The sequence below is a fragment of the Equus asinus genome, chromosome 21 (genome assembly GCF_041296235.1).
Source record: "Equus asinus isolate D_3611 breed Donkey chromosome 21, EquAss-T2T_v2, whole genome shotgun sequence".
Taxonomy (NCBI): domain Eukaryota; kingdom Metazoa; phylum Chordata; class Mammalia; order Perissodactyla; family Equidae; genus Equus; species Equus asinus.
The window spans coordinates 14910961-14929039 of NC_091810.1; the positions used below are offsets into that span (position 1 = coordinate 14910961).

General features: G+C 56.0%; 1 protein-coding gene across 7 annotated transcripts in view; it reads right to left on the bottom strand.

The window, feature by feature from the left end:
* The window catches only part of GRIP2 (glutamate receptor interacting protein 2), a 100927-nt gene that overhangs the window by 35430 nt on the left and 47418 nt on the right, over positions 1 to 18079 (bottom strand). For 2 of the 7 annotated variants that reach the window (XR_011496602.1, XR_011496601.1), the window contains exon 1: positions 11711 to 12289. The exons of 2 other annotated variants lie outside the window; for them this stretch is intronic. Coding sequence is in view for 3 of the 5 variants with exons in the window: in XM_014838443.3 (XP_014693929.3) it covers positions 11711 to 11984 (274 nt within the window). In the remaining 2 variants the exon portion in view is untranslated. Of the gene's footprint in view, positions 1 to 11710; positions 12291 to 18079 lie in introns of those variants that run through there. 3 more of the 7 variants (XM_014838443.3, XM_070493408.1, XM_070493410.1) reach the window with 3 other exon arrangements.

Consider the following 18079-nt stretch of genomic DNA (forward strand, 5'->3'; position numbering starts at 1 on the left):
ATTTCAACCATAAGGAAAGTAGAGTAGCATAACACAGAGGCTCCCAAAGTGTGGTACCCAGACCAGCCGTACAAGCACCAGCTGGGAACCCGTCAGGAATGTAAATCCTCGGGCCGCCCCCAGGACCTAGTAAATTAGAAACTTTGGGGGGTGGGGTCCAGCAATCAGTATGCGTATGTCTGTTTTAGTATATTAACCTAATATTTTTCTCTACTTTTAAAAATCTACATACATTAAAATTAATCCTTTGTGGTGTGCATTTCTATGGGTTCTGGGAAATGTGTCCTAACCACCCCATGATGGAGTGTTAGAACATTTCCATCGGCCCCCAAATCCTCCCTTGCTCCCCGTGTAGCAGTCCCCCCTGCCCTCAGCCCCCGGGAAGCATGCATCTGTTTTCGCCATATAAAATGTTGCCTGCTCTAGATATCAGATAAGTGCAATCAGACACAAGGAGGCTTTCCAGTCTAGTTTCTTTCACTTTTGAGATTCTTCCACATTGTCATGCGCATCAGTGGCTTGTTGCTTTTCATCGCCCAGTGGTGTTCCATGTATGGATGGACCAGATTGTTTAGCCGTGCATTTACCTGTTGAAAGACATTTCTGTTGTTTCCAGTTTGGGGTGATCTTAAATGAGGCTGTAATAAATGACTGCCACAGGTTTTCGTTTGAACATAAGTTTCATTCCACTTGGGTAATACCAGGAATGGGCTGCTGGGCCATATGGTAAGGATGAGGTTAACCTTGTAAGAAATTGCCAAACTGTTTTCAAAACGGCTGCACTGTCTTGCACGCCCGCCAACAACATAAGAGTCTCCAGCGGCTTCACATTCTCCCCAGCACGTGGCAATGTCAGTTTGGATTTGTTTCTTAATTTTAGTCATTCTAATGGATGTGTACAGGTATATTTTTGTGGTATTAATTTGCATTTGCCTGATGACTAATGATGTTGAACATTTTTCCTTATTTGCTATCTATATATGTTCTTTGGTGAAGTGTCTGTCCAAAGCTTCTGGCCATTTTTATTTATTTCTTTTTAATTTTTTTTGGATTCATTTATTTATTTGCTATTAATTATTTTTTAAATTTTTTATTGCAGTCACATTGGTTTATAACATTATATAAATTTCAGGTGTACATCGTAATAGATTTCAAATTCTGTGCAGATTACATCGTGTCCACCACCCAAAGACTAATTACCATCCGTCACCGCACACACGTGCCTCGTCACACCTTTCGCCCTCCTGCCTCCCCGTTTCCCCTCTGGTAACCCCGTTTTTCAACTGGGTTTTTTATTTTCTTGTTATGGAATTTTTATATTTTCTGGATAAAGTCTTCAGTCAGATGCAAGAATTTAGGTTTTGAAAAGCACACTAGGTGATCACACTGAGTTTTGAGAACCACTGGTCTGATGAATATTTACTCAACGCTTAGTTTTAACGAATATTAACACTTTGTCGTATTTACTCCATTTATTTTTATCTATGCTAAAATATTTGAAAACAAACCATGGACATAATGAAATTATACTTCTAAATATTTCGGTATGCATTTCTAAAAACACAGGAACATATTTCTTACATAGCAAAAATACCATTATCACACCTTACAAAATTAAAATAATTCCTTAATTATTAATTTAATACCCACTCCATACTCCAATTTTCCCAATTCCAATGAGTTCTTAATCTCCACAAGTACATTTTTGAGTTTTGAAAGCTCTGTTTGGTCCTTCTGCTTAGCTCCCTGTTCTGCTTTCATGCTTTGTTCTCTCCATTTCTATTACTCCTTATATGACTCTAGTAATTTAAAATCGTTTCAACATTCATCTATTATTCCACTTTTCAGTTATGCCAAACTCCTGAGAGGTGTGTCTGCTGTCTAATGATTCCCTCACGGTGGACTGCTTCTTCGTATGTTCGCTCATCGTTGGACTGTGAGCTCATCTTTGGAGGAGCTTTCTCTGTGGGAATCTTATTCAGCCTGGTTGAGGGCAGGTCCCTCCAAGAGTCCAGAGAGGCATCATTACCCTGGTACCAATGTTAAGTTCTTGGCTCAAGGGTTCCAGAACCATGGGGGTAGTGTGAATTATAACCTTCAACAGAAACAGGGGGCACACCTCGAATCACGTATTCTCAAAGGAGACCACCTAAGGCCTAGCCAAGACAGACAAGCTTTTATCTTCTTGGTAGATGGGTGGACATTTTCCAAGTGCCCCCTTTCACCGAGGGAATATCTTTCTAAAGGTCTTAGCTTTATGCTGGGGTGTCAGTTCCCACCAGGGAAGTACAGGACATCTCTGCTGTGCCCCTAAGCTATTAAAACTCACGCCCTTGGTTACCAGATGAGCAAACAGCCCCATCCCTGTGGCCACGACAATAAGGAAGCCTCAGCATCCAATCATATCCATTTTGCTGGTTTTCAGTTTTCATTTTTTGATTGGAAATGCATTGAATTTATAGATAATCTGTGGATAGTTGATAACTTTACAATATTGAGCCTTCCAATTGGTGAACATAGTCTATTCCTCCACTTATTTTTGTCTTCTTTAATTTCTGCCAAGAATATTGTGTACTTTCATGGGCAAAGGTCTTGGATCTCTTTCATTAAATGTATTTCTAGATATGTGAAGTGTTTTAATGCTATTGTAAATTGGATTGTTTTTCAAATTTAATTTTCTAATTGTCTGTTGCCAGTATATAGTAGGACAGTTTCATATTCTGACCTTTCAAATCCACATTTTAATTCTAATAGTTTATCTGTAGATTCTTTTGGGTTTTCTGTCATCTGTGAATAACGACTATTTTATTTCCTACTTTCTAAATGTCATACTTTTTCATTTGCCTTATTGTACAGGCCAGATCTCCAGCACAAAGTGGACAGACACCTCATCTCCCTTCCAGCCCACCCCCTTCTTTTCCTATGAGTTCATCTGCACATCTCCAAGGACTCTGCAGCTGGAAGGTTCGGGGTACCACTCTATGATCATGCGAGAACTCCTGCCTCCCTGCAGCATCCCCTCGTCTCGGGCACTGTGCGTGTTCTGGATTCTCCTCCACGTCCTAGCAGCAAAGAGGGAGAGGACTCGCACGTCGCGCACCAACCACCCACACCATCTCTCTCTACCTCATTTGCTTCTTGCTGTGACCCTGGGAGGAGGTAAGTGCTACCATCACACCTACTTGACAGATGAGAAAACTGAGACTCAGAGTGGCAAAGTCCTTTGGCCAAGGCAGCCTCTGCAAAGAGCTGGGACCAGACTGCAGGCCTCTCTGCCCACCCGACTCCGTGCCCCAGGCTCCCTTGACCAAGTCATTTTTTTCACATTCCTTTTCCAAGGCCTTTTTCAGCACTGGAATGAGATGGGCAAGGACAACCGATCAAGCTGGCAGGCTCTCTCGTGCTGCCTCAGGGGCCACCCCTCGCAGGTACCAGGTGTCCCCATGGGCCTCTGCTGCTTCCTCAGGCCTCCCCCGAGCCTGCACCCCGCCTGCCCCTGCAGAACAGCCTCATGCTGCGCCACCCCGCGGATCCAGCTTGGCCTAGCGCTAAGAGCGTGGGCTCAGAGCTCAGCAGGCCTCAGTGCAGACCCCAGCTCGGCCACTCACCAGCTGTGGGAAGGCCGCTCCTCTCCCCAAGCGCCTGGCCAGACCTAACACACGGGACCCATCGGCCCTCCTCACTCCTTAGAGGAGGTGTGAGAAAGCAGGCTGGAGAGGAGTCGGCCACCGCAGGGGGCAGAAGCCAGCCAGGGCCCTTTCTGTGAGGGCGAGGATCGGATTGGGGTTCAGCCAGGGGTGGGGTCAGCCTGGGTCAAGACCAGGACTCCGCCTGGCCAAGGTCAGGGCTCAGCTTGAGGTCAGGGTTCAATCTACAGCAGTTTCTCAACCTTGGCCTATTGACATTCTTTGCTGGATAATTCCACGTGGAGGGCAGCTCTCTTCTGTACTGTAGGATGTCTGCCAGCATCCCTGGTCTCTAACCGCTAGATGCCAGTAGCACCCCACCCCAGTCATCACAACCCAAAATGACTCCAGACCTTGCCAAATGTCCCCTACAGGAGCAATACCGCCCCCCACAATTGACAATCAAGGCTCTAGAGTCAGGGGCGAGGCTCAGCCTGGGTCAGAGGAGGGGCTTGGGCCGGGTCGGGGGCGGGGCTCGGGCTGGGTCAGTATCCGGTTCAGCCTGGGGTCAGAGTTGTAGCTCAACCTGGGGCTAAGAAAGCCTAAGAACCTTCCCCCATTGAGAAACCATCCCAGCTCCCCCACCACTGTGCTTCTCCAGACCAGGGCTAGGCTCCCTTTGCTTGCCAGAAGGTGGCAAATAACAAATCAAACAGCAGTTAAGCCCAGAATCACTTCCAGGGCCCCTGAGCTGGGCCCCCAGCAGCTTTGCTCAGCCCCCCACCCCCAGGCTCCTTGTTCACATCTGCCTCTGAGATTCAGGCAACACCCCATTAAGTATAATGCCTCCCATTACGGTTCCCTAATTCGCACTTCATTTAGAGTCAACAAGATGTTTCTGAGCTAATAAAGTTAAAAAGACGGGATTGAATCAGCTGTGTGACAGTGAATGTCTCTGGTACTTCATGGGGACAATTCCGGAATGAAAATCTGCCTTATCCTGTGCAAATCCGATTCTGCCACTGGAAAATCCCTCTCTCCTGGGTTGTCCTGGGGTGACCAAAGGTAAGCTTGCAGGCTCCAGGTTTACGAGTCTGGGGATGGGGGAGGGCGAAGATGACCAAAGGAAAGAACAAGAAAGCAGAGGAACAAGCTCGCCAAATTCAGAGCAGCAGGACGCCAAAGACAGGAGTGCGGAACAGCAGGGGGTCAAAGGTGGTGTTTTGAGCCCTGAGTTAAAACAAAAGATTCTGAAACCTAGACTGAGGAACGATGGGATCCCCAAATGCTGGATTTGAAAGCAAAGGATGCGGGATGCTGGCTGCTGAAGGAGAAGACCCATTTCTGGGGTGCCTCTGTGGTCTCCTCCAAGGCTGTCTTGGGCGCTGCCTCTTCCACTTCCTCATCCCGACATCCAGAGTTTGCTCCAGCGAACTGCATGGTGCCGAACCGGGCTGCAGGGGCACCCCTGGGACTGAGGTGCGTGGGGCTGCTCATCTCAACACTGAGTGGCTCCAATTCCCTCCCTTCTTCAGGTTTTTGCTAGCTTCGGGCTCAGGCTGTGGGCCATCTCTTTTCCCAGCTGTCAGGCGGCCTGACCATGTGCTGCAAACCAGATTCATGCAACTGTGTGCAGACAGAGGCAGTGGGCCATAAGCGGGGACCCGAGAGGCTTCTCTAGAGAAGGCACATGTGTTTTATAGTGTGGCCTCCATGACCTCTCCTGGAGGTCGAGGTCACTCTGGGTAGTTGATTGCCAGATAAGAGGCTTCTGGATATCCAAGGCCTCCTGCCACATTCAGAAAGGCAACCGCATGGAATGCTACAATGTTTGCTGATGCCTGTTCAGAGGGGACACAGTGCCCCACTTTCACGAGCATCCTCGGGTTGGGGGGCGGGAAGTGAGGCAGTATTCATACCAAGAATCAAGGCAGGGCCAGAATTACCAGTTGGCTGTGTGACTTGGGTTTCTATCCCCCATCTGTAAAATGGGAGTGTCTTCCCCCATGCCTGGCTTCAGCCAGCCCAGGCTTGAGAGTTTGAGGGAATTATTTTATTTATAGAAAACCCCACGAGGGTTCAGACCCCAATCCTGCTCCCTCAGGGAACACGCTCGCTCTCTCCAGCTCTCTCTTTTTTGTTTGGGACCTGGTAATTATACGCCTAGAGATGAAGGCTTTTCAAAAACATCTTTCCCACCAATTTTCAGCTGGAAACGTGCATAAAAAACAGAGATATTTTTATCTGTGTGTTTTCTTCTGTCTCCTCCTTCCAGCAATGGGCAATTATGAGCTTTTGCCTTCGGTCCACCCGTCCTGTAAGAACTCGCTTCAGAGGGAAATTCATTTCCGCAGCGAAGCCAGCCCATCCCGACCAAGGCGGGCGGGCGAGTCGCAGAGGCGGGAGGGGGAGATGCTGTGTCAAGCATAGGCACGTACACCTGGTCCCCGGCCCCCACACTGGGCCTGGCCCGGGGTGGGTGGGTGGGTTTCTTTTTTATTTTATTTCTCTTGAAAGCATTGCCAATTTGCCTTCATTATCTCCCTCTCTCGGGGCCCCAGGGAGCTATTGAGCTTTGACAAAGGGAAAAGGAAGTCAGCCCCTGGCCAGGCTGCCTTTGCCAGGATCCTGCCCCAGCAGGAAAGGGGTGCGGGAGGGCGGTGCCGGGTGGGGCTGTAGACTCAGCCGTGACTGACACGGGGTTCTGTGGGCCTCCAGGAGGGACCATTCACCATCCGAGAGGGGGCCGCTGAGAAAAACGAATGCCCAGAGCCTTAACTTGGGAGGAACAGGAAATGACCGCATGACAGCGAGCCACTAACAGGGAAGAAGGCCCCACTCGCCCCTGGGTCCGGCCTTCACAGCTGTCCACGGCGGCCCACTGCTGACCCTCAAGGGAGCGGCCGCTTGCCGCTACAGCCCTCCACCAGGTAATTGGCCAGTCCTGGCGTGCTTGGCTCCACCTTGGAAGGCATTGCTGGGGCGGGGGAAAAGGATGGACGGACTCTGGGGTCAGGCCAACTTCAGATTCTGATCCTAAATCTGCTGCCCACTGGCTAAGGGATCTGGGACAGTCACTTCTCCTCTCTGAGCCTCAGGCTTCTCCTCCGTGCAGTGGGGGTGCTGGTGCCCACCTCCTGGGCTGATGGGAGGAATCAAGGAGGTTATGTGGCACAGGGGAGCCCTGAAACCTGGCAGTTTTCTTCCTGTCCACTTCACTCACCACCTCGGAAAGGTTTCCCCAGGCTAATAATGGTCACAACTCCTGCTGATGAAGGGCTGGGAGCCATGCTATGTGCTTCATAAGCATTATCTCATCTAATACTCACCACGTTCTGAGGCAGTATGATCCATATTCTCATTTTACAGATGGGGAAACTGAGGCACAGAGAGGTTCAGTGACTTCCCACGGCAGGATCTGAACCCACACTATGTTCTAAGAACTTTAAAATTATTACCACTTTATCCTCATGAAAATCTTATGTGGTGGATGCCGTTATTATCCACACGTTGTAGATGAGGAACCTGAGGCACAGAGAGGTTAAAGGACCTGCTCAGGGTCACACAGCTCCTAAGTGGCAGAGCCGGTGGGCTCCCTCCTGCCTCCTCTTCCCACCCTGTCACAGACCTGGGGGACTCGGGGATAATGCCTGGGCCCTTGGAATGACAGCCCCAATCCCCGCAGCTGACAGACCTCACCAGAAGCCGCCGTCCATGGAGAGAACGCGGAGGGCGACCCCTCATTCTGTTCAATGCATATTTTTATGGGAAATAAGAAGAAATGTATCAATAGAATTTAAAAGCAGACACCTGATTCACTGGGTGCCAAGGACTGCAAAAGAGAAAGAACGCGAGAAAGGAGCCGGGTGTCGGGCTTTCCCCGCACCAGGCCTGCTCCAAGCACTTTCGGTGCACAGCGCGCGTTTAGCTGTCCGAGAGCAACGGGGAGGGGGCGGGGCTCACTGACCATCCCGTTTTATGCATGAGGAGACAGAGGCCAGGACAGCCACCCAGCTGGTGAGCTGCAGGGGAGGACCGGAATGTGGGTCTTCCAGCCCCCACGAGACCACATCCTTATCCCTCAGCTCTGCTCTCTCCCTCCAAGCCCGAGGGCAGCAGACCCCAAACGAGGGACGCCCCAAAGGCAGCGCAGCCTCCAGAGGGCCCTCGATAGGGCTCAGAGACCCGCAAGCTGGACAGGCCAGGACTATCGGGAGCCGTGTGCACAGCCTGGGGAGGCTGCAGCCCTGCCATCCCCCTCCCGCGAGGTGTGGGCCTGGCACCAGACACTCCTGTCCCGTTAGGGCAGCTGGGCCCACCCAGCAGGCCCTGAAGCCATGCTCCGGCTGCCACCCCTGTGGGTGCCATGGGGACCCCAGCGTGGTGTTGATGGGGGGCGCAGGCTCAAGCCGGGCCTTGGCCTTCTGCCATCTGGGTCTGTGCTCTCCCGCCTCACTCAGGAACCAGCAACACGGAGGAGCAGGACATCAAAACAACACGGAGGATGCACGGCACCCCAATGGAACCATTTCATCCCCCAGCCCTGGCTGCCTGGAGCAGTGAGAAGACTCAGTTCACCCGCTGAGAGTAAAAGCAAAGCTCTCGCCACGGCCACGGCCGACCCTGGCCCCCAGCACTCTCCCCTTAGCCAGCTCCGTTCGAGGGCATGGCTCACTGTTCCACATGCCAGACTCGCACCCACCCCAGGGCCTCTGCACTGGCCGCTCCCACTGCCCAGAAGGCTCTTCCCCCGACATCCACAAAACTCCTTCACTCACTGTCAGGAACTCGCGGGAATGCCACCTTCTCAGGGACGTCTCCCCCATCAGCCCGTGGGAACTTTCGCCTGCGCCCCACCCCCAGCGCCTCTCATGCTTCCTTCCCGCCTCTCTGCCTCCTCAGCACCCAGCACCATCCGACAGACCCCACAGTTTGTTTGACTTAGTGATCTTGTTTACCATCTGCCTCTGCCCGCTAGGACGTTGGCATGGGGGGCTGGGGTCTGTCCTCCTGTTCACCGCTGTGCCAGCCCGGAGAGCCCCGTACAAAGTATGTGCTCAGTGAATAACTCTGAATCTGAGTCCCACTTACAGACAAGGGGACTGGGGATCAGACAGGGGGATGAGGTGGTCACAGAATCCGGCAGAGGCAGAGCCGGGATACAAACCCGGCCTCAGTGGCTCCAGGCTGTGGCCTCCGGGGTCTGGGGCCTGGGGTGTCCCATGGCTACAGCCCCTGCCACAGAGCAGGAGGTCAGGCCTGCCCAAGGAGCCAGGTGGTTCTGGTGAGAGCCCCTCAGCGGAGTGGGCAGCCCAGGTCACAGCCGAGGGACCCCTCCCTCCACACACCCACCCCTGCCTGAGCCCCCAAGCCCCGGGCTGGGCTCAAGTGCTCTCTCAGGCCTAGCAGGCCCTGGGAACAAACACCACTTTGTGGCCAGGAGTCAGAGGACAGTGAGCCCTGGGAGGTTGGGGCAGCTTCCTGCCCCCCAAAATCTGCTCTCAAGCCTACCATGCGCCCCAGCCCTGACTATAAGGGCTCGCGGTTAGTGGAGGGTGAACAAGGCTCCCAGGAGCAAGATGGACACAGCTGGGGTATGGGCCTGAGAAAGGACTCATGCAGAGGGGAGTCCATCACGGGCAGAGCAAGTGCACTGGGCAGTGAGTCCCACAGACCCCACCCCACGCCTGCCCTTACTGAGGAGCACGCGAGCGGACTGTCTTCTCAGGGCCTCAGCCTTCTCTGCAAGACGTGGAGGATGTATGGAGTGGCCACTTGTTGGCTGCCCCTCTCCCTCCACTCTGAAGGGCCACGTGAGCAGACCTGGCTAATTGGAGGCTCAGTGATGGGTCAAGGGTGGGCATGTGATCCAAGCTGGGCGAATGAGAGCAGGCATGTGCTGTAACTACCGCAAAGAGGTTCTCTGTCCTTAGGGATGACTGAGCTGGTTGATCTTAAGCTTGAAGGTGCTAGAGGCCCTCTGAGCACCTCAAGGAGAGTCGAGTCTACCTGGAAATGAAGTTCACCTGAGGAGAAACAGAGACCCGCCGTCCTAATGAGGTGGACTGAGCACCCGGATCCTGCTGCACCTGAAGCTCCGTCTTTGGACTTTTCTTAAAAAGAGCCTCAGTACTGACATGAGCTAAGGCAGATGTGATCATGAGGCTCTGTGACCTGGGGAGAAGACCAGGGCAGGGGCTATAGTGGTGAGGGTGGGGGTCAAGTAAGTCACCAGAGAGAGAAAAAGCCAGGGAGATCATGAAGGCCTTGAATGCCAGGATAAGGAGCTGTGATCAGATTTGAGTTTTAGCAAGTTCCCTCCCACGGCAACAGGGGCAGGGAGTGGAGGGCGTGTGGAGGCCAGGAGGCCAGGAGGCCAGGGAGGAGACCCAGGCCCGGCTAGAGCTGAGGCCCATGACAGGAAGAAGACACCTCCCTGGCAGGGCCCAGGCGAGGTCTCGGGACACCACTGCTCTTGCGGCTCTGACCTCTGCAGGATGAGGTGAGCCCACTCACCAGGGCCTCAGGCTGAGAGGACAGCGTACCCAGGCCCAGAAGGCAGTGCCTCCATTTACAGTATGGTCGCCAGGACAGAGCAGGGGCAGAGACCACATGGGGTCGAATCCCAGCTCTGCTACTTCTGGCTGTGTAGCCTTGGACAGTCACTTGACACCTCCATGCCTCAGTTTCCCCAACCATAAAATGGGGAGAATCATAGTACTGAACTTGCGGAGTTGTGAGGGTTAAATGAGAAAATGCGCAGAGAGCTTAGAACAGAGCCCAGCACAGAGTAAGACCCCAAGCTGTCAGCTCCTGTTATTATTCGAGTTACTATCCTCTGGGGGCCTGGGGGTGCTCCTGCCCTGTCCCCCACATGGGTGGGGAGGCGCGTGCCTTAATTCACGGAGCCCTCGGAAGCAAGGTGTGGGGAACTCTCGGAAGCAGGGTGTGGAGAGCTCTGCTGGAAAACTCTGCTGGGCGTCAACCCCGGCTCAGCCAGTGCCTCACAGCTGTGGCGCCTTGGGCGGGCCACTGCCTCTCTCTGAGCCTCAGATTCCTCATCTGTCCGCTGGGGCCACAGTCCCTACCCCTGGAGCTGTTGCGGGGAGGTAATCTCAAGAGTGTGTCAAGAGGGGCCAGCCCCGTGGACGAGTGGTTAAGTTCGCGTACTCCACTCCACTTCAGCGGCCCAGGGTTTCCTCAGTTTGGATCCTGGGTGCGGACGTGGCACCACTCATCGGGCCATGCTGAGGCGGCGTCCCACATGCCACAACCAGAGGCACTCAACTAGAATATACAACTAGGTACTGGGGGCTTTGGGGAGAAGAAGAAGAAGGAAAAGAAAAAAGAAAATTGGCAACAGACGTTAGCTCAGGTGCCAATCTTAAAAAAATAAAAGAAAAATTTTTTTAAAAGTACGTGTCAAGAGTGTGGGAGGGGATCTACGGGGCGGCCCCAGGGTGCCAAACGGAAGATGACCCAGTCCTGGCTTCTGACAAGCTCCCTGTCAGTTCAGCAGGCTGAGGCTGGAGAGACAGATGGATGGACGAACAAACAGACAGAGCAACCACCTCTGCCCCAGAGCCTCTCCCCAGGTCCCAGCCCGGGGCCCACCCAGGAAGGTGGCAGCTATGCGGCACCTGCCCCACCATGTTCCCAGACCCCCAGGGCTCACCAGCCAGATCCCAGGCAGGGACTTCCGGCTTCTGTGTCCTGCCACCAGGCCCAGCCTCCCGCCGGCCCAGGAGCTCCCTTACCACCCTGACCTCGGCCTTCACTCTCCCCCCTCTGGGCAGTGCGCACTCCCACCAGCTCAGGCAGAGGCAGGATGCGCCTCCCTGGGGCGCTGCCCTCGGGAACTTCAGACCCGCCTGCTGCCCGTGCTGGGCCTGCTGGACCGGCAGGACAGCAGCCAGGGCCAGACGGACAGCTGTCCCCTGCCCACCCTGGTCAGGTGTCCCGCCCCAGCGCCCTCTCCAAACCCTGGGTCCCCGGGGAGCAGCAGTCCCTCTCTCTGGGCAGCAGTCCCAGAGGGATGAGAGGGCTCAGCCCCGACCTCTGCCTGCTGGTCCCCCATTACTTACCCGCCTCTCCAGGGGTCTCCCGGCTGAGCCCACACAGCATGTCTGCTATTGTCTCCCCAAGCCCACTGACTCCCTCGGGAGCCACGCTGCTTGGCCCCGCCCTCGCCCTCCCCAGGGAGGGGCTGTGGGAGCCAAGCTCACAGCTCCCACTGGCTGGGCACCGAGTCCACCCACTGCAGCGGGTGGCTCTCTGCTTAAAGGGGACACGGCCGTGTCCAACACCCCTCACCCCCACGGTCTGAGTCTGGGAGGGGGATCTTTGAAGACAGTGCATCTGGGCCTCCCCCAAGGCCCCCGGGCAGACAGAGCCCCAGGTCCAGTTCTCCTCCTAACTTGTGCTGGGACTTTGGTAAAGGATTGCCCTTCCCAGGCCTCAGTTTCTCCATCCGCAAGAGGGGAGCAGCGCATTCCAAACTCTTTTTTTAAGTAGTATATTCCAACAGAACCTTGCACAAAATTGCAGGATGTAAACCGGATAAAGCACAGCTGATGGACGACGCTAGGGCGGCTGCAGGTCTCAGGCGAGAAACCCTCATGCTTAGAGCCGCCGGGGCCTCCCACTGACACTCCAGCTACCCCCCAGGCCGCAGTTTCCTGAGCCCAACAGCCTGCCACACGGAGCGCCCCACCCCACCCCAGCTTTTGGGGAAGACCGAGCAAGCTGGGCAGAGGATCTGCCCGCCTCTGGGCTTGATGGGCAGGGGCAACTGGTCCCAACTCCAGCCCCAGCTGGGCCTCAGCCCTGTGCCTCCTGGACTGTTCCACGCCAGCTCAGGACTGACCCGGACAACCTGACAGACAGCCAGGGCCCCTCCTCCAGCTCTCTAGTGGTCCCAGTTGTCCATCCCACCAAAGTGTGTTGGCACCAACTGAGGGCCAAACACCATGTCGGTGCTGGGAGAGGGGTGGGTGACAGCAGCGCGGGCGTCAACAGCCTGCACAACGACACACTGCAGCCGGCGGGATGCAGCAGCGAATACAGACGAGAGCCCGGCTCCCGGAGTTCTGGTGCGTGCAAACAAGGAGGCTCAAATTTGCTCCGTGTCAGTCAGTGAGCGAGAGACTGCAGCCCAGCGGCTAGGGACTGGGGGCTTCTTCTGGGTTCCCTCTTGAGCAGTGCCCCCCACCATGGAATCCAACCCAAAATTCCTAGGTCACACACACCGGCTCCTGCCAGCCCAACACTATTGGCACCTTTGGAACAATCCAGACTCTAAATTGGGGGGCGGAGGCACTTGTACCCTTGTACCCACAGATTCCTGCTCCTCCCCTCTTGCCCACTTCTCAAGGTGACTTCAGGCATGTCCCAGGGGACAGGGCCCAGGTTCCAGGCAAGGTTCCCTTGGACCAGCATTGAGGCCAAAGGTCACAGCGAGATGCCAAGGGTTTAGTCGTGGGAGGTCTGGCGAGTACAGAGAGGGAGGACCTGATCCTATCCGAGCGGCATTTGCCAGAACTGGCCTGCAGGGGAGGGGGCGCAGGCTCTGGACGTGCCCACGGCGCCGGGTGACGGTCAGCAAGCGGCTCGCAGTGAGGGCGCAGACCATCACCTGGGCACAGAGGCCTCCGAGGAAGCCCGGGCGCCACCCCAGGCAGGAAGGGGTACGGTCCTTCTAGGTGTGTGAACTGCTCTTAACAGACCTTTGCCCCCCATTTACAGCCCCCTCAGGCAGGAGGGCTGCGTGGCCTTCAGAGTCACACCCAGCCCCTTTCGCAAGAAAACACCTGCTCACACACAGCATTTAAGGGAGAGCAAAGACAGCCGGTTGGGAGCCGCGCCCTGCGCCTGCCTCTCGCCACCTCTCTGGGTTCACTACTGTGAATGAGAAGCTCTGGGAAAGGTCACGCCGTGGGTTGTGGGAGAGCTGCCGTGCAGCGTTTCTCTGGGTGCCTGCGATGCTGGGATGCTGGGACTCAGACACAAGGGGACAGGTGGGAAACAGCGTCCGCCCTCTGCCCTCAGCCCACGAAGCACATTTTCATTTGATTTTATCCAAGAGTATGTTTGGAAGCAACTGTTAGTTCATTTTGGAACAAGGCAGGCTTTAAATAAACATTTGGCACAGAAAGGTTGAGTCACTTGCCCAAGGTCACTCAGCTCTAAGGGTGGAGCCAGGTTCACACCACAGAGGTCTGGTGCCGGCACTGCTGCTCTTAAAGGTGCCGCCATGGGCCTCTCAAGATTTCACGGGTTTGTCAAGGGGTCCAGGAGTGCAGATGAGGAGCAGTTAGCTCTGCTGGGGGTCCACGGAAGAGGGGTTTGTGAGCCTATCTTTGAAGGATGGGAAGAATGCGCCAAAGGGGAAAGCCACTGCAGGTGTGTGTCCACGGTCCAGCCCCAGAGACTATTGAGGAGGCCAGACAGGAGGTGGAAGGTCTCCTGGAGTCTCCATCCACCAAGTGCTGTCCGCGCACCAGCAGCCTCGGCACACCCGGAGGTCACCAGCAAGGCAGCCTCTCAGGCCCCACCCAGGCTGCTGGATCCGAATCCACGTTTCCACACGCTCCCCGGGGACGCAGATGAAGCTTGAGAAGCGCTATATTAGGAGTCTGGCTGGCATCCCGCAGGCAACAGGAGCCCAGGACGGTTGCAGAGAGGGGGGTAGAAGGCTCTGGAGGGACCTCTGACCCGAGCACCACTCAAGGGAGAAGGCGGCAGGGCCTGGGAACACGCCGCAGGGCCCCTCCTGGAGCTGAGAGCGGGTAAAGCTGCTGCTCAGCCCAGTTCCAAAGACGACCCTTCCCGTCCAACGCCGCCAAACCTCAGGGACGTGCAGGAAGAGGGACAGATTGCTGGGCAGCACAGCGGCTAGAAGCCTGGCCTGTGAGGGACCTGGGCCACCAGTGGCTCCCGGTCACAGCATTCGCTCCAGGTTTCCAGAGCTGTGGATGGCCCGTGAGCAGCGACTGGGCAGCCTGGGAGAGGCGGCAGGGCCACTGAGCTGGTGGGCAGCCCCTCCATGGTCAGGAGAGACCCTGACACCTCCACATCCTTAGGTTTTGTGAGACAGTTGAAGGATGGATTGCTGTGTGACCTGGGGCACATGTCCAAACCTCTCTGAACCTCAGCTTCCTCAGTTGCACAATGGGAATAACAAAAGCAGCCACCCCCTGGGTTTGGGGAGACCATGTGCTACTGAGTCAGAAAGCATTCATCCTTCCACTTTCCCGCCAAGAGGCTCACACCAACACCCTGAACAGACCTGAGAGGCAGGACGTCACAGTGGTTAAGCACACAGGTCAGGCACACCCAGGCTCCAATCCCGGCTCTGCCGCCCACAAGCCGTGACCCCGGGCGAGTCACTGCGGTCTGAGCCTCAGCTTCCCCACCCGGAGGAGCGAGGGGCAGAGGCCTTGGACGGGCTTTGCAGACTGCGAATGTCCAGCACACACTCAGGACCTCTTCCCCACACAGGGCCAGGCCTGCAGGGCCCTCCTAGGTGTCTCTTCACGGGACACCACTGTTGGGACAGTCTCTGGTGTGTGGGGCTGTCCCTCATACTCCAGGACTCCCGGTGTCCCTGGTCCCTGCCCACCCAGGGGCAGTGACCCCCGAAAGTCGAAACCAAGCAACCCCACTACTGCACAGATGGGAAACTGAGACCCAGGGAGGCCCGTGTCTGAGGACCCCCAGCGCAGAGGGGGCCGGGACTCCAGCCTCCATCCTGCTCAGGTCCCTGGCTGAGTCCATCATTAACCACAGGCGAGCTGTGTCCTGAGCCTGCTGGAGGCCCTGAGTGACAGCCGGAAATGAAGTCTGGGCAGGAAGGAGGCAGAGATGGCGATCCGAGGACAAGAGAGATAAACCCTTTATTGCTGTTCAGTTGCTCCTTCCTCCCTCCCCGCTCACACCAGCTGGGGGCCAGGCCAGGACATCTGCTCCTCCCACCCTCCCCCTAGGTGTCAAACGTTCCCATAAGATGGGCATTATTGTCCTCTTTGAAAGATGGGGAAACTGAGTCCCGGGCCATGACTCCACTGGCCACAGGTGAGGGGCACTAGTGACCTCCTCAAGGGTGCTGTTTGGCTGTGGCCCTCACTTCAGCCGGCTGCCCCACATCCCCCGCCCAGCACCCCTCGCCTGACCTCAGGGCAGGCTGGAGAGAGCTTCCGGGTAAGGCCACCCCAGTGGGCGCTCCCAGGCTGCGGCCCCAGACCAGCACTGTCCCTTGCCGCCGCCCTCCTCCAGCCCTGGAGGGCGAGGGGCACACAAGGCCAGGGGGCTCAGGTGGCTGCCGGAGCCAAGGCCGGCAGGCTGTGCGCAGACCAGGGAGGAAGCCCGGCTGGCCGAGTGCACATCCAGACATGGGCCAGAGGGACTATGGAGCGAGCAGGGTGTCCCCAGCTGCTGCTCCTGGGGAGTCTCTGGGAATCCTGACTGGGGAGGGTGGAGGAGCCACAGGACCAGACCTGGATGGGGCAGCTCCTCGGGCCTCCATGCTCCCCTTGACACCTGCAATGGCTTCCCTCCTAGAGGAGGGGACACAGGGCCACAATCATGCACGGGGCCTCTCTGAGCCTCAGGCTCCTCCTCTAAAGTGTGGATGAAGTTGTCCGTCCGCAGAGGGTTTCTCTTGAGAAGCTCAGTGAGTAAACAGAACACCCGGAAAACTGTTGAATGCAGGGCACGTGGAGGTGACTGTCTCTCTGGTAACTCGCTCACTCAAAGAATGTTTATCATGCACCCACTATCTGCCAGAAACTAAGCTGGGCCCGGGGTCGCCAAGTGAGCAAAGAAGAGGCAGAGCCCACCTCTGGGGCTGCAGTCTAGGGGAGGGCAGAGGTCAAAGGAGAAAACATGCGGACACAGGTGTGTAACCGAGATGGTGCTGAGGGGAGTGGGGACACCCGCTCTGAGACAAGAGGACGGGGAGCAGAGGGCGGCCCCTGGTGCCGTGGCTGTCTGGGGAGGGCGGGGGCGCTCGGCTGGAGAGGAGTGGGAGGGGGCTCAGGGAGCCCCTGGAGGGCCTGAGGGACCTGACTTGTTTCCAAACAGTGGCAGGAGGGAACGGGCTACGGGGTCAGCATGGCATGGGGTGGGGGGGCGGGGACCAGAAGGGAGGAAAGGGGCCAGGCACCTCAGAGGCAGGAAACCTGGAACCCAATTTTGTCTGCGCCTCAGGCCAGCCCCCTCCTGCCCTGAGCCTCAGGTTCCCCTTCAGTTGAACATCAGAGCCCTTTTGGAAGGACGGCCTGCAATGGAGGCGGGAGAGGTCAGACAGCACAGACTCAGGATGCGCCTTGATGCAGAACAAGAAAGAGGAAACAGCCTCAACTATGAGCAGACACCAGGAACGAGATCGGGACCGACGAGCCCCCACTGACTCTCAGAAAGGCCAAGATGAGACATGCAGACACAACCAGGTGCTGGGGAGCATGGGGGATGGGGCGTCACAGGCCCTGCGGGGGTAAACTGAGGCAGCCATGGACCCATGCTGTGACCCAGCACCCTCACTCCTGGCAGTTATCCAAGAGTGATTCCCGCCTTGGGTCCCTAAGGGGGAATGTTGTTGGAAGGTGACCGGGGTCTCCATCCTGGGGGAGGGGACGGGTAACGCGTGGTGGGCGCGCCCCACGGAACAGGACACAGCTCTCAGAAGCACAGCCACGTGGACAGATTCAGAAAACATAGTGTCAAGTTAAAGGCAGAAAGAAGGAGAAGGAGAAAAGGGAAGGAGGAGGAAGGAAGGAAGGGAGAGAGAGGAAGAATGAGACGGTCCCTGTAATATCATTTGTATGAATTAAAAACACACACCGAGCTCTCACTCACACGCAGCCAGGGCTCATGCGTGCGTGAAGACCTACTTCACAGAGCGACAGTTTCGAGGGAGGTAACTGGGAGTGGGGACAGGGCAGGAAGAAGAAAACATAAGATAAAACAGAGCCAGAGCGGGTGCTAGGCTGGCCCAGGACCATGTGTGCTAGGAGCTGAGGAATTCGGCTCAACCCCCAGAGCCTGGGGTTAAAAATAAAAAACCAACAGTGCCTCGGATGGAAAGTTAAGAAGTTGGAGCTCTCTCTTGAAAGCGCTGGGAGCCATGAAAGAGTTTAGAGGGAGAGAAGGATGAGGTCAGCCAAGCGCCTTAGAAAACTGACCAGCCTGGGCACTGAGAGTCCCTGGGCTGGGACCGGGGTCAGCCCTCAGCCACCCTCCTCCCTACATCTGCTCCAACTCTGCCCACCCGCCCTGGTGCTGCCTTTCAAGCAAAACATGAAAGAGAAAAACATGAGAATAAATGGGCAAGTAGTCAGGGTTCAGCCCTGGGAAAGAGCAGCATCAAGCGTCCCAATCTCAAGATGTCCATGTGGCCATGGCAGCAGCCCTGCCCTGCCCCGCCCTGAGCATGGAGGCAAGAGGCCGGGGTTCGA